Below are 21,820 nucleotides of genomic sequence, written 5' to 3' on the forward strand. Positions count from 1 at the left end.
TGTATATAGGACTCTGTGTATATAGGACTCTGTGTATATAGGACTCTGTGTATATAGGACTCTGTGTATATAGGAGTCTGTGTATATAGGACTCTGTGTATGTAGGGCTCTGGCTAACAATCTGAATTTGTACTTTAGATTTTTTTATCATTAGTTTCATTCCTTATTGTAGAGGGAAAAGTTCCCAGAGTGCCTACAGTTGATCTTTGCTGTTATGATTTGTGGTGGATATTATCCTGTCTGAGGAGGCCATCTTCTCCCCTGCTGGCTTCCAGCTGCACTACAGTATATCCTGCCTGTAGTTTGTCTCACTTGTCAGACTCATGGAGATCCTGCAGCTGTGGGAAGAGACCAGCCTGTAGTATGGAGGACAATGAGTGTTCCAGTCTACTGCACTCTCTGGGCCAACAGTAATCCAGTTGACAGTCTGTTTAGGCAGCTGGGTAGGGTAGGGGTAGGGTAGGGGTGGGGGGGGGGGGGCTGTGCTGCCATGCTGGCTACAGTATGGGGAGGTTGTGGGGGTTGTGGGCCCCATGTGACCACCGTCAGTGGCATGCCAGGCATGGTAAAGCAGAGCAGCTGCGGTCGCTTTCCTACGACTGCCTCTCTTCTTCCCTCTCATTCTTTATTATTTCCCTCCCTTCTCTCTTCCTCCCTTCTCCCTTCTCTTTCTCTCCCTCCCTTCTCTCTCTCCCTCCCTTCTCTCTCCCTCCCTCCCTTCTCTCTCTTCCTTCCTCTTCTCTCTCTATCTCCCTCCCTCCCCTCTTTTTTTCTCTCCCACTCTTCGCCCTTCCCCTTCCTGGAGAAGCGGAAAATGTAAGTCTGGGTGAGAGGACACGGAGCAAGGGGCAGAGGCGCCATGAGTGAGTACTGGACACCGTGACTTTGGGTTGGATCTATGGGGTGGTTTGGGCTTGTTTGGTGTTTAAAACTACTGGGATTCCTCACTTTATTTGGACTTACTTTTTTTATTTTTTTTATTTTCAAGTACACTCATTATTGTTCAGTCATTTGTTTTAGTCATCTCTTAGTAAACATGATAGGGTTGGATATGAAGACTAGAACGTGAACTAGACTAGAGTTAGACACAGTTCATAGTTGTACTGCCACCATGTCTGTCTCTCTTGTGCTCTCTCGCTCTCTGTCTGTCTGTCACCATGGGGTCTAGTTTTCTGTGTAGTTGGATGTAGGTTCTGCCTGTATTGGCCCTGCGCTACAGTAGTGTACTGTAGCCTGGGGATTTGAAGTGAATGCCAGAGAGGTAGAGGGGACAGGAAGGACAGTGGGCCAGCGTGTGCAGAGTGCCAGGGCCTTACACATCTGACTATAAATACAGTCCAGGAATAATCAACAGCAAATGCTCTAGCTAGTAGCTGTCAGCACTCAGGGGCTCTCTGCAACCTTCATACAACATTTATGCAATCTTCATACAACATTAATACAACATCCCTTAGTTCCAGCTGTTGCATGGCGACAGAGAAGGCATGACACAGGTGTTGTCATACTGTATCAGTGAATATGTTGTTGTGATGGATAGTAGAGACTGTTTAATGCCTGTGATGATACAGTATGTCTGGCTGCCCTGATCCACTTCATGTGACACTTCCAGCCATTGTTGTTATTTTGGTTTGCCTGGCTGTTGTGTTGTTCTGGAGGTTTTTATAGCTCTGAGTATAGTTGGTCGTCCCAGTTACACTTCGCAGATCTGAGCTGAATATGAAGAATATACCTATAATCGGCTCTATTTAACAGAAATATGAGATTTAAGGAGTTAAAAATGAATTTCTATGTTTTTACTACTTTTAATTGATGGCAGTGGACCATAACAGTAGTGTGTCCCCCACGTGTTGTAGTCTGTGTGTGACTGTCTGTTGCAGACTCCCCTGCTGTAGTCTGCTAATGCTGCTAGGTTTTGCTGGTGACAGTCAGTACCATGGTGTCAGTCAGTTTAGCCTGTCTCAGCAGCCTGCCAGCCCATTCTGTCTGGATTAAGGCCTGGCTATCTGGGACACCATTGTCTGCTGGAGCGTCATCGCCACCTCACATATGCAGGCCTTATGTATGCAGCTGTTGAACAAATGGGTTGGAAACATGCCTGCTCACATAAACTGAGACGTTCAATTCCATATTCACAACTCAGTCACTTCTTAGTGTGTGTGATTCTGGTGAAGTTATCTAGGAGTTTTACAGTGATGAGCTGTAACAGTCTTTGGATGGGAGTCTGATGGACATCTGGATCTGCTGAGGGAAGGAGTAAATCCCATGGCAGGAAGTGCTGGTAAGATGACTTCACTATGTTCCAGTGAAGCACAGAGTTTACTGTCACAAACTAGTATCTGGAAGGAGAACGTCTTCCCAGTTCCCATGCCAATATGTTCTGCAGTCTGTGGGTTTATTCTCCTTGTTTATATAGTATACTGTATGCCCGCTCTTCATTTTTATAAAGCAGCTCCAGGATCAGTTATTCTGTAAATCACTGTCATATCTTGTAAATCACTGTCATATCTTGAACTACAATCAGCAGGATTGTAGTTCCTCAATGTGCCACCAGAGGTCCTCCTACACTGCTTTCAGTAGCTCTTGCTGCACTCCCTTTATGTAAACAGACTGTTACAAAGATTCGTATCTTGTTTACACATCATCAAGTATGACCATAGTTCAGAGGTCGTTGTGTTTGATTATGGTTTAGAAAAGCAGATTGTTCAGAGGGATAGCCCACTGAGGAGCTACAAATTGCTTTTTGAAAGGTATGTGTACGTCTTGAGCAAGACTGTTGTCATCGTTCTCACTACATCAGGGATCATTAACTAGATTCAGACGCAGGACAATTTTTTGGGGTCAGAACATAATTACAAATAATTTGTAGACTACAAATTGACCACAAGAAGGCCAAACAGATTAACATTTCACTAAAACCATAATAATTTCAAACCTTGCTTACATTTGTATACGATCACATACACTGAGTGTGCAAAAACATTAAGAACACCTTCCCAATATTGAGTTGTCCGCGGGCCGCCAGTTGGGGAACCCTGCTCTAGATGATGAAGTTTAAACATAAACAGCCATTGTTCTGGTGTTTTTCAACCAGGCACCTGTTACATTACCTCCTGCTGCAGTAGGGGGGTAAACTAACCTCTAGTCTCTCCTCTTCTCCTCTCCCTCTCCTCCCCTCATACCTTCTCCTATCTCCTCTCCCTCCCCTCCCCTGTCCTCCTACAGATGTGTGTAACAGTACTGATCTTCCAGAGGTGGAGATCATCAGTCTGCTGGAGGAGCAGCTGCCCCACTACAAGCTGAGAGCAGACACCATCTACGGGTATGACCACGACGACTGGCTCCACACCCCTCTCCTCTCCCCCGATACCAACCTGGACCTCACCGTCGAGCAGATTGAGGAGACACTGAAGTATTTCCGTAAGCGCAGCGTTTGTATTTGGTTGTTTTTTTAAGATGATGCAGGCAAGAGGGCGAGGGCTTCCACACTCCCTCTGCTGGTCACTTCTCTGATTTCTATTCTTCCTTTTATGTGGTCTGTTGTACGCGGATACACATTTGATATTCAACTGGTTCATCGCTTTAACCTTGACACTAGTAATTGTATTGAGCTCATATTGCAGTGTATTTTTGGAAATGGTGCAGGTTAGAGCCGAGATCAAGGAGTTAAAAAATTGAGGATGATGGTGGTGGAAGACAAACAGCTGAGATTCTGGTGTCGTAATGAGACTGAGGAAGTCTGTCTGAGATATATACATGCAGACAGACAGAGCGATACAAACACAGAGAGACAGACAGAGGTTGAGACAAAGGGAATGAAAGGTAGAGGGAGACAGTCATTTTAATATGGCCCTGAGCCCATATGGGTCAGCGACAGACAGCTGGGCCTGGTTGACACAGCAAACATACCCGCTGGGCCGTGGGTGCCCGGCAGGCTGAAGCGCCACTCTCTGCCAGTCTGCTCGGCTGCTGGTCCTATCAGCTCAGTGGGAGACGTCTGTCCTAACGTCTGTCTGTGTCTCAACCAGACATGAGGCTGGACAGACACAAGGCTGTGTGTGTTTTCTTGTTTTTTCTATCTTTATTTAACTAGGCAAGTCAGTTAAGAACAAATTCTTATTTACAATGATGCCCTACCTCGGCTAAACCCTCCCCTAACCCGGACGACGCTGGGCCAATTGTGCGGTGGTTGTGATACATCCCGGGATTGAACCCGGGTCTGTAGTGACGCCTCTAGCACTGCGATACCAGTGCCTTAGACCGCTCCGCCACTCAGGATCTGATCACATACTGATCTGTCCTTGTGTATGACCTTTATGTCAACTGGTTGTCAGCGGCCTTCTGTTGTGAATGTAGGTCATACTGTAGAGCTCAGGAAGTTTAACATCATCAATCAGCAGATATGTGGTCTGTGTTGATACAGTATCTGTACTGTTGTCTGAAAGACGGCACTGTAGGATGCTGTAATAACAGATGCAGAGGCACTTTAATACTCTGATTACATTGTCGCAGATGTAGACTACAATGACAGTCCTGCAGCATTGGTTAAAAATAGTTACTGATACTGACTTAAAGGATAGACTCCAGTGTTCTCACAAGACAAGACCACTTTGTTATCACATTTGTGCAGCGTAATACAAACCTTTGTTCCCAAACTGATATTCTTTGATAGATGGTTTTAGATATTGTACTCTACTCCTTGATTCAATTCAGATCTAGGCTATAGAGATTTATATCACCAATCTGGTTTTGTCAATTCTGTTCTTGTCACTTGTCTTGTCATTTCTGTTCTTGTCACCTGTGATTGTGATGTCACAAGGAGGATAGGCAGCAGGGTGGTTCATTGGTCATCTGGCTAGTCAGCTGTTCCCTGATAGGCCACTCCTACTCTGATGCATCTTCTACCACAGACACATTACACTCCATATGATGCAATACTAATGGCATTATACACCGTTGAATCAGTCAGCAGGCAGGTTGAGGAAGTGATTCTATAATCGCTGAAATAATAATCCTCAGTGTTTGATTCATGGCTGTCTCTAAAATGACATCTGACCTTTTTATTGTCTGACTGTCAAGTGGTTTTAGAATTAGTCAGTGTGCTCTTTATCAAAGGGGACATGCTATTAAAGAAGTAGAAGCATCTCAGATATTATCCTGCTGTAAATCAGTGTAGGGGAGAGAACTATATTCCCCACTATAAACATATTGAATGATTTCTTAGTATCTCCCTGCCCTGTAGTAGAGGTATTGTACCAGACCAGGCAGATATGAACAGAGAGCTGGTCACACAGAGGCAGCAGCAGTAGCAACACTAGCCTGCATTCAGATGCTACTCAGTGCTGGAGTAGGGAGCCAGTCTCCATGGCAACCTCACAGAAGGATGTACTGTTGGGAGAAGGGGAGGGTGAGCCAAGGAGAGAGAGGAGGGGCGAAAGCAGGTTGCTATTGACGGATCAGTTCAGAGGGAGGAGCATGCCTCTGACATTTCCCTTCCTCATTGGCTCGTGGCCCTCCCCAGGCCCCTCCCTCATTTGTGATACAACCTTGACTCACCACCAGGCAGCAACACATCCCTGCTGCATAACTGTGTTTTGGGCTGCGTTGCTTTTTGGGAAATATCTCTTTCTCTCTTTCCTCTCCTCCTGTCCCTCCCATCCTTCCGCTCTGGTACCAGTGATAAAATGTGCTGTTCCACGTGGTCTCCTCATCATGGTAAACTCCTAGAGAACTCAGAGTATGTAATGAAAGGATGGGCAGGTGTTCTCGTGACCTCCGCAGCAGGACAGGAGAAGATGGTGATGCTCCTCTCAGCTGAAGGGGACTGAGTATGCAGAAATTTGTGGAGGCGGATTACTATGAGCTAGACTGGTACTATGAGGAATGCACAGATGGTAAGCCTGATCGGGACGGTTATCCATCTAGCTGTTATCTAACTGTGCTGTTAATGGGGCTATATGTGGGGAAGGGAAGGGAGAGGGACAGGGAGGAGGGCTAGAGGGGATGATTTTGCTGGTAGGTGGCTATATACCATTGACTGTATAAATCTGCCTGTCTCTCTCTTCGCTCCAGTATGTATTGCGTCAGTCACATGATGCTGGAACCACTGAGCCAGGGGCTGCTGTGTTGCTTCACTCTGCTCTGGTCTGTCTGATAACAGGTGCATTTAACTAAGTGTTCCTCAGCCAAGGAGGCCATGGCTGTAGGACGAGGCTGTAGCTAATTCTCTTACTATCATTTTGTTTTGTTGGCTGTGATATCAGCTTCTGTTGATTGTAACCAGGGTGAATTAGGAGCAACAGAAACTGTGGCACCACAAAACAAGGCTGCTATGTAAATGTAGCAACGAAGGGGAATGACAAGGTGGTTTTTCATAGAGCGGACTGACTACCCATGGAGCTTTAGCATTGGCCTGCCATTGTGTGTGTATGTGACAGAGAGAATGGGAGTAGAGGGATGTATAGCAGTCCTATAGATCTGTACAGTCAGAATAACAGTCCTATAGATCTGTACAGTCAGAATAACAGTCCTATAGATCTGTACAGTCAGAATAACAGTCCTATAGATCTGTACAGTCAGAATAACAGTCCTATAGATCTGTACAGTCAGAATAACAGTCCTATAGATCTGTACAGTCAGAATAACAGTCCGATAGATCTGTACAGTCAGAATAACAGTCCTATAGATCTGTACAGTCAGAATAACAGTCCTATAGATCTGTACAGTCAGAATAACAGTCCTATAGATCTGTACAGTCAGAATAACAGTCCGATAGATCTGTACAGTCAGAATAACAGTCCTATAGATCTGAGTCCTGGAAAGTAGCAGCACATAGCATCACACAGCAATATAATATGGAAATGTTTTACAGCAGCTTCCCCTAGCGGACTATAGCTATCCCTCTATCCCCTGATTCTTTCACTGAGCCATCCAACATGATCAGTGGCTCTATATATTTATTTTATTTCACCTTTATTTAACCAGGAAAACTAGTCGAGAACAAGTTCTCATTTACAACTGCGACCTGGCCAAGATAAAGCAAAGCAGTGGAGTGGAGACTGGGGCTCATATTGAAGCAGACAGTACATGGAAGCAGGGGAAGGTGTGGAGGGGAGGTTGTACTGTGGAGACTGGGGCTCATAATGAAGCAGACAGTACATGGAAGCATGGGAAGGTTTAGAGGGGAGGTTGTGCTGTGGAGACTGGGGCTCATATTGAAGCAGACAGTACATGGAAGCAGGGGAAGGTGTGGAGGGGAGGTTGTACTGTGGAGACTGGCGGCTCAGTGGGCTACAGCCAGACGAGGGCTCCAGAAGGCCAGGGGCAGCCAGGGACAGCCTGGCCAAGCTCAGAGCTGCCTGGATGGGCCTAGCTCCATGATCACATGGCTAGGAGTCTGGCAGGGACACAGCCCTGGGTGATGCTCAGAATATTGATCACTTCGGCAGTGGGGAGGGCATGGACCATGTACATCTCCCCACAGGAGCGGGGAGGGAAGGCTGGCAGCCTCCTCCTACAGTACCCCTCTCCTCATCCCTCTCCGCTACCTCCCTCCATCTCCACCCTGCTCACAAAGCCCAGGGCTTACAGTTCTATTGGCCTGGGAGGGGGAGTTGGAGGGAGGTGAGAGGGGCTGTCCTCCTCCAGTCTCTCCATGCTGGGAACTTTATCAGTGCACACAAAAAGGGCCTCTGAGGCAGACAGGAAGGCTGTGAGGTGGGGGTTGTTTTGGGGGGTTAGCCACAAGCTGTTGTGGATGCTGTATTGTTTCAATAGGAATGTGTGGTTGCATTCAGTATGCCCACACTAGCATACAGTACTGCCCAGGATATTACCAGAAGTTAAATGAGATGAATGAAAATGATTTGGACATGGGATAATTGAAGGAAACATGTTTAATTGGAGAGTTATGTGAAGTATTTGGTGATGGTGTTCTAGGTTCTATCTATGGGATCACGGTTGTTTTTTGTCAACCGTTTTTATTAGCCGTTATGGGCATAACGATGTTTATATCAGCCGTTATGGGCATAACGATGTTTTTATCAGCCGTTATGGGCATAACGATGTTTTTGTCAGCCGTTATGGGCATAACGATGTTTTTATCAGTCGTTATGGGCACAACGATGTTTTTGTCACAAGTTAACTGACTAACCGGCTTTCACATCTATAATAGTTTTTCTAGCCGTTTACATTTGTCACTGTAATGTTGGTGATTTGTTTACTGTTGCATTGCTCTCAATGTGACTAGTTTGATAAAGCCAGTGCATGTCGATTGATTAGAATTGTGGTCTAATGTGAGTGTCATGTTATTTTCTATAGGGTGGAATAACCCATACTGGTTTAGAAACTAGATGGCTTCTCTATTTCCTCATGCTAAACTAGCATCAGTTACTGTATCTGTGACCCACAGATGCATATTGGTGTTCCCAGTCAGGTGAAATCCATAGATTAAGGCCTCATGTATTTATTTTAATTGACTGATTTACCTTCTATGAACTGTTGCATTTATATTTTAGTTCAGTATACATACTGTTCTTCCTTTATTCTATTTCATCAAGCTCTGTATTTCCTAATGGTTCCTGTTCTGTTATTTGGCTCTCAGTATGTTGCTTCTGCGTTGAATAAGTATACATGTGCAAATTGAGTCACCTGTGGAGTTGACTGTGGTGAGGCAGGCTGGGGCCCCACCCTTACAACAGGTGTATGTGTCTTGTGGTGTGCTCCGCCTTGCACTGTTTCCATGGAGAGTCTGGTGGAACATACCATTTCAACACTTGAAAAGGGGGGTGAGCAAATAGACACATTTAGACTTGATAGGGATAACACTATAACTTATTATATGGTTATATTAGTCCTTGTCACATAGCTGACATTTTGAATTGACTCCATGCTCTAATCTAAACATTCAAAGTCCTGTCAGTCTGAGAATAGTTTAGTGCCACTCCCCTGCTCCGGTTCCACAGTGGGCTGTCTTCTAGTCATGGACAATAGAGGGAGAGAGAGCAGGAGGAGGGAGTGTCTGTGACTGGGTGACAGACGTGCCTTGCTGTCCTCACACAAACACACACACACCGACTTAGACACACACACTCTCTCGCTGACTGAGACTGACTGTCTCACACACACACACACACACACACACACACACACACACACACACCGACTTAGACACACGCACTATCTCGCTGACTGAGACTGACTGTCTCACACACACACACACACACACACACACACACACACACACACACACACACACACACACACACACACACACACACACACACACACACACACACACACACACACACACACACACAAACACACTTAGACATGGCTTTGGACTTGAGACAGCTGGGGTCTGCTGGGCCCAACTAGCCTAGTGTTGGTGTTAGCATGTCACTGCTCTGTCACAGCACCCCAGAGGACAGCTTGGAGTATGTCTGTTCACCTGACCACTGTGATGGAGAGGAGGAGGAGAGGGAGGAGGATGAAGAGCAGGGTACTCTGCAAGAAGGTATACTAACTGGAGTTATGGGAGCTTTGCTGCTCCTCTCATTCACATAGTGCTTTTGAACCACATTGTTAGACTGCTGTGTCTCTCTCCTGCTCCCTGTGTGTGGCTCCTGCTCCCTGTGTCTCTCTCCTGCTCCCTGTGTCTCTCTCCTGCTCCCTGTGTGTGGCTCCTCCTCCCTGTGTCTCTCTCCTGCTCCCTGTGTGTGGCTCCTGCTCCCTGTGTCTCTCTCCTGCTCCCTGTGTGTGGCTCCTGCTCCCTGTGTGTGGCTCCTGCTCCCTGTGTCTCTCTCCTCCTCCCTGTGTGTGGCTCCTGCTCCCTGTGTCTCTCTCCTGCTCCCTGTGTGTGGCTCCTGCTCCCTGTGTGTGGCTCCTGCTCCCTGTGTGTGGCTCCTGCTCCCTGTGTCTCTCTCCTGCTCCCTGTGTGTGGCTCCTGCTCCGTGTGTACTACACTGATTGGTTTGAAATATTTGTCAAATGTTTTCAGGGCTGTAGGTCATGTGAATTTGTATTATACCAGGATAACCAGTGAGGACATTTAGTACGTTGTTTGTGTTCAGAGTAAACATGGAATTCTCCCTTCTGATGGCATCAACAGAACAGGCAGGTCATCAGACTTCTGATAGCATCAACAGAACAGGCAGGTCATCAGACTTCTGATAGCATCAACAGAACAGGCAGGTCATCAGACTTCTGATAGTATAAACAGAACAGGCAGGTCATCAGACTTCTGATAGCATCAACAGAACAGACAGGTCATCAGACTTCTGATGGCATCAGCAGAACAGGCAGGTCATCAGACTTCTGATGGCATCAACAGAACAGGCAGGTCATCAGACTTCTGATGGCATCAACAGAACAGGCAGGTCATCAGACTTCTGATGGCATCAGCAGAACAGGCAGGTCATCAGACTTCTGATAGCATCAACAGAACAGGCAGGTCATCAGACTTCTGATGGCATCAGCAGAACAGGCAGGTCATCAGACTTCTGATAGTATCAACAGAACAGGCAGGTCATCAGACTCTGATGGCATCAACAGAACAGGCAGGTCATCAGACTTCTGATAGCATCAACAGAACAGGCAGGTCATCAGACTTCTGATGGCATCAACAGAACAGGCAGGTCATCAGACTTCTGATGGCATCAACAGAACAGGCAGGTCATCAGACTTCTGATAGTATCAACAGAACAGGCAGGTCATCAGACTTCTGATAGTATCAACAGAACAGGCAGGTCATCAGACTTCTGATAGCATCAACAGAACAGGCAGCCAGCAGGTCTTCAGACTTCTGATGTATACACCTGCTGTAAATTGGGGTTATTTAACATGAGCAGTATCACAGTGGGAGCAGAGAGAAGCTGTCTCCTATACCCTACCCAGTAACTAAGCAGCTGTCTGCCTATACCCTACCCAGTAACTAAGCAGCTGTCTGCCTATACCCTACCCAGTAACTATAGCAGCTGTCTCCTATACTCTACCCAGTAACTAAGCAGCTGTCTGCCTATACCCTACCCAGTAACTATAGCAGCTGTCTGCCTATACCCTACCCAGTAACTATAGCAGCTGTCTCCTATACCCTACCCAGTAACTATAGCAGCTGTCTGCCTATACCCTACCCAGTAACTATAGCAGCTGTCTCCTATACCCTACCCAGTAACTATAGCAGCTGTCTCCTATACTCTACCCAGTAACTAAGCAGCTGTCTGCCTATACCCTACCCAGTAACTATAGCAGCTGTCTGCCTATACCCTACCCAGTAACTATAGCAGCTGTCTCCTATACTCTACCCAGTAACTATAGCAGCTGTCTACTATACCCTACCCAGTAACTATAGCAGCTGTCTACCTATACCCTACCCAGTAACTATAGCAGCTGTCTCCTATACCCTACCCAGTAACTATAGCAGCTGTCTCCTATACCCTACCCAGTAACTATAGCAGCTGTCTCCTATACCCTACCCAGTAACTATAGCAGCTGTCTCCTATACCCTACCCAGTAACTATAGCAGCTGTCTGCCTATACCCTACCCAGTAACTAAGCAGCTGTCTGCCTATACCCTACCCAGTAACTACAGCAGCTGTCTCCTATACCCTACCCAGTAACTATAGCAGCTGTCTGCCTATACCCTACCCAGTAACTAAGCAGCTGTCTGCCTATACCCTACCCAGTAACTATAGCAGCTGTCTGCCTATACCCTACCCAGTAACTATAGCAGCTGTCTCCTATACTCTACCCAGTAACTATAGCAGCTGTCTACTATACCCTATCCAGTAACTATAGCAGCTGTCTACCTATACCCTACCCAGTAACTATAGCAGCTGTCTCCTATACCCTACCCAGTAACTATAGCAGCTGTCTGCCTATACCCTACCCAGTAACTATAGCAGCTGTCTACCTATAACCTACCCAGTAACTATAGCAGCTGTCTCCTATACCCTACCCAGTAACTATAGCAGCTGTCTCCTATACCCTACCCAGTAACTATAGCAGCTGTCTGCCTATACCCTACCCAGTAACTATAGCAGCTGTCTGCCTATACCCTACCCAGTAACTATAGCAGCTGTCTCCTATACCCTACCCAGTAACTATAGCAGCTGTCTCCTATACCCTACCCAGTAACTATAGCAGCTGTCTCCTATACCCTACCCAGTAACTATAGCAGCTGTCTCCTATACCCTACCCAGTAACTATAGCAGCTGTCTCCTATACCCTACCCAGTAACTATAGCAGCTGTCTCCTATACCCTACCCAGTAACTATAGCAGCTGTCTGCCTATACCCTACCCAGTAACTAAGCAGCTGTCTGCCTATACCCTACCCAGTAACTATAGCAGCTGTCTGCCTATACCCTACCCAGTAACTATAGCAGCTGTCTCCTATACTCTACCCAGTAACTATAGCAGCTGTCTACTATACCCTATCCAGTAACTATAGCAGCTGTCTACCTATACCCTACCCAGTAACTATAGCAGCTGTCTCCTATACCCTACCCAGTAACTATAGCAGCTGTCTGCCTATACCCTACCCAGTAACTATAGCAGCTGTCTACCTATAACCTACCCAGTAACTATAGCAGCTGTCTACTATACCCTATCCAGTAACTATAGCAGCTGTCTACCTATACCCTACCCAGTAACTATAGCAGCTGTCTCCTATACCCTACCCAGTAACTATAGCAGCTGTCTGCCTATACCCTACCCAGTAACTATAGCAGCTGTCTACCTATAACCTACCCAGTAACTATAGCAGCTGTCTCCTATACCCTACCCAGTAACTATAGCAGCTGTCTACTATACCCTATCCAGTAACTATAGCAGCTGTCTGCCTATACCCTACCCAGTAACTATAGCAGCTGTCTCCTATACCCTACCCAGTAACTATAGCAGCTGTCTCCTATACCCTACCCAGTAACTATAGCAGCTGTCTACTATACCCTATCCAGTAACTATAGCAGCTGTCTGCCTATACCCTACCCAGTAACTATAGCAGCTGTCTCCTATACCCTACCCAGTAACTATAGCAGCTGTCTCCTATACCCTACCCAGTAACTATAGCAGCTGTCTCCTATACCCTACCCAGTAACTAAGCAGCTGTCTGCCTATACCCTACCCAGTAACTATAGCAGCTGTCTGCCTATACCCTACCCAGTAACTATAGCAGCTGTCTACTATACCCTATCCAGTAACTATAGCAGCTGTCTACCTATACCCTACCCAGTAACTATAGCAGCTGTCTCCTATACCCTACCCAGTACCTATAGCAGCTGTCTCCTATACCCTACCCAGTAACTATAGCAGCTGTCTCCTATACCCTACCCAGTAACTATAGCAGCTGTCTCCTATACCCTACCCAGTAACTATAGCAGCTGTCTCCTATACTCTACCCAGTAACTATAGCAGCTGTCTGCCTATACCCTACCCAGTAACTATAGCAGCTGTCTCCTATACCCTACCCAGTAACTATAGCAGCTGTCTCCTATACCCTACCCAGTAACTATAGCAGCTGTCTCCTATACCCTACCCAGTAACTATAGCAGCTGTCTACCTATAACCTACCCAGTAACTATAGCAGCTGTCTCCTATACCCTACCCAGTAACTATAGCAGCTGTCTCCTATACCCTACCCAGTAACTATAGCAGCTGTCTCCTATACCCTACCCAGTAACTATAGCAGCTGTCTACTATACCCTATCCAGTAACTATAGCAGCTGTCTCCTATACCCTACCCAGTAACTATAGCAGCTGTCTCCTATACCCTACCGTGTATCATGGGGGCTTGGTGCGTGCTGATGTGTGGCGTGCTGCTAGATGTTTGTCTATTCTATCACATTCCAGATCTATACTATGTGTGTGTGCTGTTGATTCGTCTCTGGTTGGTCTCCATGGTTGAGGTCCACCTCAAAATGTTGACACCACTCCCTGGTTATTTGTTCTTTTGTTGTGCTCATTAGGATTTCAGAATATTCATTTTTCAGTGGTGAGGATGGAATGTGTTCTGTAATGTAACTTGTCTGCCTTTCAGTTTAAATGCTCCTGTCACAGAGTAAATAACTCTGCATGAAGGTGTTTTTGTCAGCCAACAACCCTCATACCGTACAGGCCATTCACTGTCATGACTGCTCACTGTCATGCTGCACATGTATGTAAATATGTACTTTGCATCTAACTCCTCATTTACATTTGTTTCCACCATTGGAGTTCAAAGCCTGTGTTTGCTGCCCTACAGACACCTATCTGAGAGTACAACAATTAGAACTATACCAGGCCTGGCCTATACCCTACCAGCCTGTGTTTGCTGCCCTACAGACACCAATCTGAGAGTACAACAATTAGAACTATACCAGGCCTGGCCTATACCCTACCAGCCTGTGTTTGCTGCCCTACAGACACCTAGCTGAGAGTACAACAATTAGAACTATACCAGGCCTGGCCTATACCCTACCAGCCTGTGTTTGCTGCCCTACAGACACCTATCTGAGAGTACAACAATTAGAACTATACCAGGCCTGGCCTATACCCTACCAGCTTGTGTTTGCTGCCCTACAGACACCAATCTGAGAGTACAACAATTAGAACTATACCAGGCCTGGCCTATACCCTACCAGCCTGTGTTTGCTGCCCTACACACACCTAGCTGAGATAAATAGATAAATAGCCTCATTGTCAAAATCCCAAAGTATCCCTTTAACCCCAAAGAAAGAACAAACAGGAGCTGTCTGGAGAAACAAGTCTCCCCTTTGTCTGCATCCACAAGGTTAGTTAGGAGTAAAGCACATTGAAGTTGGACTCTGTTGTTCCTACCTTTGTGTTGCCTCTGGCGTCTTGGGAACCTGCTATGACGTGCTCATTAGTAGATAACAAACTGTGGATGGAGAGATTGAGAGAGAAGTGGAAAGGGCAGGAGTGAGTTCCAGGTTTCTTATTAGAATATGCCTTTAGATGACAGTTGAAGTTCATCAATTTTAATATACAGTATAGCTTTTTCTTTTATATATATTTTTGTTATGTTACAGGTTGTTCTAAAATGGATTAAATGTTTTCATTTATATATATATAAAGTGATGTGTGTATATATATATATATATATGTATATATATATATATATATATATATATATATATATATATATATATATATATATATATATATATATATATATATATATATATATTAAAACAGTTTAGGCCTCCCGAGTGGCGAAGCAATCTAAGTCACTGCAATGTGGTGCTAGAGGCATCATTACAGACTCGGGTTCGATCACAGGCTGTATCACAACCGCCCGTGATCGTGAGTCCCATAGGGCAGCGCGCAATTGGCTCAAATTGGCTCAGCGTTGTCCGGGTTAGGGGAGGATTTGGCGGGCCAGACTGACTACGGTCGTCAGTCGAACAGTGTTTCCTCCGACACATTGGTGCGGTTGGCTTCTGGGCTACGCGGGAGGGTGTTAAGAAGCTCGGTTTGGCGGGTCATATTTTGGAGGACACATGACTTGACCTTTGCCCCCCGAGCCCGTTGGGGAGTTGTAACGATTGGGGGCGAAAAAGGGGGTAGAAATAGGCTCAGGGTTGAGTGCTATATTTAGTCATGTTTTGGCAGTGGCAGTGCATCAGCTGGGAATAGCATTGTATTAACAGAGAATGACACTGCAGCTTGGCAACGTGCTGTTATCAGCTGGGGTGGGGTTGAGGTGAGGTCAGAGTCCAAACCATCTCACTTGTCACTTCCTCCGTCTCAATAGTCTTTCCTGGATCCCTCATCTCCTTTCCTGTCGTCTCCGATTTCTCTAAACCTCAGAGGGAAACATTACAAACACGTTTCCTCTCCTTGAATCCTTTCCTGGATTTCCTCTGGCGTTTTGAGAATGCCATGAGGTGAGGAGGGGTTGAGAGGACACAAGGAAACGAGGAATCAAGGAAACAGTATTGAGACAGAGCCATTGTGTCAGTCTACCTGATAACAACAACTTGCTAAAGGTCTATGAGGTCATCAGGCAGGGCTGTGTGATGTGTACAATAGGTGGCCCTCTGATAACTCAGCTATTTCAAATATCCGTCTGTCTGCCCTGCCCCAGCTGTTTAGCAGTCAGTACATACAAACAGTACATGACTGCACTCAGATATGACCCAGCTGTTAACTGTTTCTCCTCTCTGTTCTCTCTCTACAGCTGCTAACTGTGTTTCTCCTCTCTGTTGTCTCTCTACAGCTGTTAACTGTTTCTCCTCTCTGTTGTCTCTACAGCTGTTAACTGTGTTTCTCCTCTCTGTTCTCTCTCTACAGCTGTTAACTGTGTTTCTCCTCTCTGTTGTCTCTCAACAGCTGTTAACTGTGTTTCTCCTCTCTGTTGTCTCTCTACAGCTCTTAACTGTTTCTCCTCTCTGTTTTGTCTATACAGCTGTTAACTGTGTTTCTCCTCTGTTCTCTCTCTACAGCTGTTAACTGTGTTTCCCCTCTCTGTTGTCTCTCTACAGCTGTTAACTGTGTTTCTCCTCTCTGTTGTCTCTACAGCTGTTAACTGTGTTTCCCCTCTCTGTTGTCTCTCTACAGCTGTTAACTGTGTTTTTCCTCTCTGTTGTCTCTCTACAGCTGTTAACTGTGTTTCTCCTCTCTGTTGTCTCTCAACAGCTGTTAACTGTGTTTCTCCTCTCTGTTGTCTCTCTACAGCTGTTAACTGTGTTTCTCCTCTCTGTTGTCTCTACAGCTGTTAACTGTGTTTCTCCTCTCTGTTGTCTCTCTACAGCTGTTAACTGTGTTTCTCCTCTCTGTTGTCTCTCTACAGCTGTTAACTGTGTTTCTCCTCTCTGTTCTCTCTCTACAGCTGTTAACTGTGTTTCTCCTCTCTGTTCTCTCTCTACGCTGTTAACTGTGTTTTTCCTCTCTGTTGTCTCTCTACAGCTGTTAACTGTGTTTTTCCTCTCTGTTGTCTCTACAGCTGTTAACTGTGTTTCTCCTCTCTGTTGTCTCTCTACAGCTGTTAACTGTGTTTCTCCTCTCTGTTGTCTCTCTACAGCTGTTAACTGTGTTTCTCCTCTCTGTTGTCTCTCTACAGCTGTTAACTGTGTTTCTCCTCTCTGTTGTCTCTCTACAGCTGTTAACTGTGTTTCTCCTCTCTGTTGTCTCTCTACAGCTGTTAACTGTGTTTCTCCTCTCTGTTGTCTCTCTACAGCTGTTAACTGTGTTTCTCCTCTCTGTTGTCTCTCTACAGCTGTTAACTGTGTTTTTCCTCCCTGTTGTCTCTCTACAGCTGTTAACTGTGTTTCTCCTCTCTGTTGTCTCTACAGTTCTATGTGCTGAAAGAGTGGGCCAGATGACTAAGACATACAGTGACATAGATGCTGTTACTCGTCTGCTTGAAGAGGTAAGAGAACCTGGTCTATCACTTGGAGCACATTCAATTTACAATGTTGTCCGTTTGGTTAGTCAAATCTGCCGTTCAGACATCTCTCTGCCCTGCCAAGTTAACCACATCATAGAACAAGTCAAACATTGTCATACAGTAGCAACTGTTTCCCTTTGACCTGATTCCTAGATCATGATGCATGATACTCCGCCCCTCTAACCAGCCCCTCTGTCTCCCCTGCAGAAAGAACGGGACTTGGAGCTCGCCGCCCGCATCGGCCAGTCACTGCTGAAGAAGAACAAAACCCTCAGTGAGAGAAATGAATTCCTGGAGGAGCAAGTGGAGCACATTCGAGAGGAGGTGTGTGTGGAGTGTGTATTGTGTGTACGTGTGCTCTTCTCTCTCAGAACCAGGAGAAATGTGGCATAATGTTGATATTTTATCTCTCTCCTCTCTCTCCCTCTCTCTCTCCTCTCTCTCCCTCTCTGTCCCCCTCTCTCCCCCAACTCTCTCCCTTCTCACCATCTCTGTCCCCCTCTCCCTTCTCATCCTCTGTCTCCGTCATCTCTCTCCCTTCTCATCCTCTCTGTCCCCCTCTCTCCCTCTCTCATCTCTCTCCCTTCTCATCCCCCCTGTCCCCCTCTCATCCTCTCTCATCTCTCTCCCTTCTCATCCCCCCTGTCCCCCTCTCATCCTCTCTCATCTCTCTCCCTTCTCATCTCTCTCCCTTCTCATCCCCCCTGTCCCCCTCTCATCCTCTCTCATCTCTCTCCCTTCTCATCTCTCTCCCTTCTCATCTCCCCTGTCCCCCTCTCTCCCTCTCTCATCTCTCTCCCTTCTCATCCCCCCTGTCCCCCTCTCATCCTCTATCATCTCTCTCCCTTCTCATCTCTCTCCCTTCTCATCTCTCTCCCTCTCTCATCTCTCTCCCTTCTCATCCCCCCTGTCCCCCTCTCTCATCTCTCTCCCTCTCTCATCTCTCTCCCTTCTCATCCCCCCTGTCCCCCTCTCATTCTCTCTCATCTCTCTCCCTTCTCATCCCCCCTGTCCCCCTCTCATCCTCTCTCATCTCTCTCCCTTCTCATCCCCCCTGTCCCCCTCTCATCCTCTCTCATCTCTCTCCCTTCTCATCCCCCCTGTCCCCCTCTCATCCTCTCTCATCTCTCTCCCTTCTCATCCCCCCTGTCCCCCTCTCATCCTCTCTCATCTCTCTCCCTTCTCATCCCCCCTGTCCCCCTCTCATCCTCTCTCATCTCTCTCCCTTCTCATCCCCCCTGTCCCCCTCTCATCCTCTCTCATCTCTCTCCCTTCTCATCCCCCCTGTCCCCCTCTCTCATCTCTCTCCCTCTCTCATCTCTCTCCCTTCTCATCCCCCCTGTCCCCCTCTCATCCTCTCTCATCTCTCTCCCTTCTCATCCCCCCTGTCCCCCTCTCATCCTCTCTCATCTCTCTCCCTTCTCATCCCCCCTGTCCCCCTCTCATCCTCTCTCATCTCTCTCCCTTCTCATCCCCCCTGTCCCCCTCTCATCCTCTCTCATCTCTCTCCCTTCTCATCCCCCCTGTCCCCCTCTCATCCTCTCTCATCTCTCTCCCTTCTCATCCCCCCTGTCCCCCTCTCATCCTCTCTCATCTCTCTCCCTTCTCATCCCCCCTGTCCCCCTCTCATCCTCTCTCATCTCTCTCCCTCTCTCATCTCTCTCCCTTCTCATCCCCCCTGTCCCCCTTTCATCCTCTCTCATCTCTCTCCCTTCTCATCCCCCCTGTCCCCCTCTCATCCTCTCTCATCTCTCTCCCTTCTCATCCCCCCTGTCCCCCTCTCATCCTCTCTCATCTCTCTCCCTTCTCATCCCCCCTGTCCCCCTCTCTCATCTCTCATCTCTCTCCCTTCTCATCCCCCCTGTCCCCCTCTCATCCTCTCTCATCTCTCTCCCTTCTCATCCCCCCTGTCCCCCTCTCATCCTCTCTCATCTCTCTCCCTTCTCATCCCCCCTGTCCCCCTCTCTCATCTCTCTCCCTTCTCATCCCCCCTGTCCCCCTCTCATCCTCTCTCATCTCTCTCCCTCTGCAGGTTTCTCAGCTGCGCCATGATCTGTCTATGAAAGATGAGCTTCTCCAGTTCTACACTAGTGCAGCAGAGGAGAGTGAAGGAGATTCGTCCAGCTGTACCCCGTGAGTCTGCTATCTGTCATCCCGACCTACGCTCTTCCTCTCCCACTTCACCTGGTGTGATAGAAAGTCATAGCCTGTGAGATTAGCCTGGTTCCGAGAACTGCTTGTGGTTTATAGCCAACTCCTATGGTTGTTGTTATGCTAAAGGCAGGAACCGGACCTGTTCCCCTCCACTCATCACATCCACTTTTTCCTTATAAAGCAAAACTCCTTCATTTTGCCGTTGTCAGTAAACCCCCACTATGCCACTATGGTCTGTTGTTCAGGTTACTCAGCAGAGAACATTTAGCTAGAGGAGGTGACTGCTGTATGTGGTCCTGGGGGTTAGTCCCTACTGTAAGGTCTCTCTGCTCTTGTTCCTCCCAATTCTACTCTCCTTTTACAATGATATAACCTTTCAACTTAAAGGGCCAATCCAGCTGTTTTTATTTCGATATCAAATCATATCTGGGTAACAATTGAGTTTGTTTTCAATTAAAATGGTCAAAAGAAACAAAAAGAAAAGAAACTACTTAGCAAAGAACATTCTCTCAAGCAAGAATTTAGCTAGGACTGTCTGGGAGTGGTCTGAGGGGGGACTTAAAACTAGCTGTTATTGGCAGAGAGGTTTGGAACTCTCCTATTGTTCTATTAACAAATGTAGAACTTCAACCCACCAAAACAGGCTGACATTTCATGCGGTCTTCTCAAACAGCTCTTACACTAAAAGGGCATTATCATCGTTTTCCCAACTTCACAGTATTATTCCAACCTCATAGTGCGGAAACGTATATATAACACAGAAAATCTCATTTTTGACTGCACTGGGCGTATAAGCTCTTATTTCACTGGTCCCACAAGTCCATCCAACGGGTAGGTACTTGTGTTTTGTGGCTCCTGCTTAAGGATGGCTTCAAGGCTGTTTTCTTTAAGATGAATAAAGGCCTTTGATTTGTTTGTCCAGAAAATCCCCCTCTTCTCTCAGACAGAGGTACTGTGACCCTGTGTGACAGACTGAGGCAGCAAGCTGGGGTTGGTTTGTTGTGTTATCTCAGGGGAAAATACAGACAAACTGACCTGTTTCTCTTACGCCTCAAACACAGAGCGGTTGGGTGAATACCAAGACCGTGGCGTTCCCACTAGTGTCATAATGGCAGACACTACCAGGCGTCCTGTTACACTGGTGGTAAAACATTGATTGACTGTTCCATCTATCCTTGTTGTCTAAATAATGCAGATGGTTCCAGTCTGGTCTGTATATCGTGTTGAACCCCTCTACCAGCTCTGCCCAGTCATTCTAAAGTCTTCCAAAGCCAAGTGAACAAACAGATCACCGACCATCTCAAATCCCACAGTACCTTCTCCGCTGTGCAATCTGGTTTCTGAGCTGGTCATGGGTGCACCTCAGCCATGCTCAGCGTCTTAAACGATATCATAACCACCATCGATAAAAAACAGTACTGTACAGCCGTCTTCATCGACCTGGCCAAGGCTTTCAGCTCTGTCAATCACCACATTCTTATTGACAGACTCAACAGCCTTGGTTTCTCTAATGACTGCCTCGCCTGGTTCACCAACTACTTCTCAGATAGAGTTCAGTGTGTCAAATCGGAGGGCCTGTTGTCCGGACCTCTGGCAGTCTCTATGGGGGTGCCACAGGGTTCAATTCTCAGGCCGACTCTTTTCTCTGTATATATCAATGATGTTGCTCTTGCTGCGGGTGATTCTTTGATCCACCTCTACGCAGACGACACCATTCTGTATACATCTGGCCCTTCTTTGGACACTGTTAACAAACCTCCAAACGAGCTTCAATGCCATACAACATTCCTTCTGTGGCCTCCAACTGCTCTTAAACACTAGTAAAACTAAATGCATACTATTCAACCGATCACTGCCCGCACCTACTCGCCCGTCCAGCATCACTACTCTGGACGGTTCTGACTTAGAATATGTGGACAACTACAAATACCTAGGTGTCTGGCTAGACTGTAAACTCTCCTTCCAGACTCACATTAAGCATCTCCAATCCAAAATTACATCTAGAATCGGCTTCCTATTTCCCAACAAAGCCTCCTTCACTCATGCTGCCAAACATACCCTCGTAAAACTGACTATTCTACCGATCCTTGACTTCGGCGATGTCATTTACAAAATAGCCTCCAACACTCTACTCAGCAAACTGGATGCAGTCTATCACAGTGCCGTCCGTTTTGTCACCAAGCCCCATATACTACCCACCACTGCGACCTGTATAGTCTCTTTGGCTGGTCCTTGCCTCATGTTCGTCGCCAAACCCACTGGCTCCAGGTCATCTATAAGTCTTT

At 46.7% G+C, this 21,820-nt stretch overlaps 1 protein-coding gene across 6 annotated transcripts in view; it reads left to right on the forward strand.

Annotated features, from left to right (window-relative positions):
* Positions 1 to 21,820, forward strand: part of trak1a (trafficking protein, kinesin binding 1a) — a 64,512-nt gene that overhangs the window by 17,245 nt on the left and 25,447 nt on the right. The window contains exons 1-6 of one of the 6 annotated variants that reach the window (XM_055911172.1): positions 587 to 863; positions 2,172 to 2,278; positions 3,223 to 3,417; positions 17,287 to 17,363; positions 17,589 to 17,705; positions 19,414 to 19,514. In XM_055911172.1, the coding sequence (XP_055767147.1) occupies positions 2,263 to 2,278; positions 3,223 to 3,417; positions 17,287 to 17,363; positions 17,589 to 17,705; positions 19,414 to 19,514 (506 nt within the window). In that variant the 5' untranslated portion in view covers positions 587 to 863; positions 2,172 to 2,262. Of the gene's footprint in view, positions 1 to 586; positions 864 to 2,171; positions 2,279 to 3,222; positions 3,418 to 5,531; positions 5,892 to 9,330; positions 9,512 to 17,286; positions 17,364 to 17,588; positions 17,706 to 19,413; positions 19,515 to 21,820 lie in introns of those variants that run through there. The other 5 variants (XM_055911177.1, XM_055911173.1, XM_055911176.1 and 2 more) reach the window with 5 other exon arrangements.

This window comes from Salvelinus fontinalis, unplaced genomic scaffold (assembly GCF_029448725.1).
Source record: "Salvelinus fontinalis isolate EN_2023a unplaced genomic scaffold, ASM2944872v1 scaffold_0052, whole genome shotgun sequence".
NCBI lineage: Eukaryota > Metazoa > Chordata > Actinopteri > Salmoniformes > Salmonidae > Salvelinus > Salvelinus fontinalis.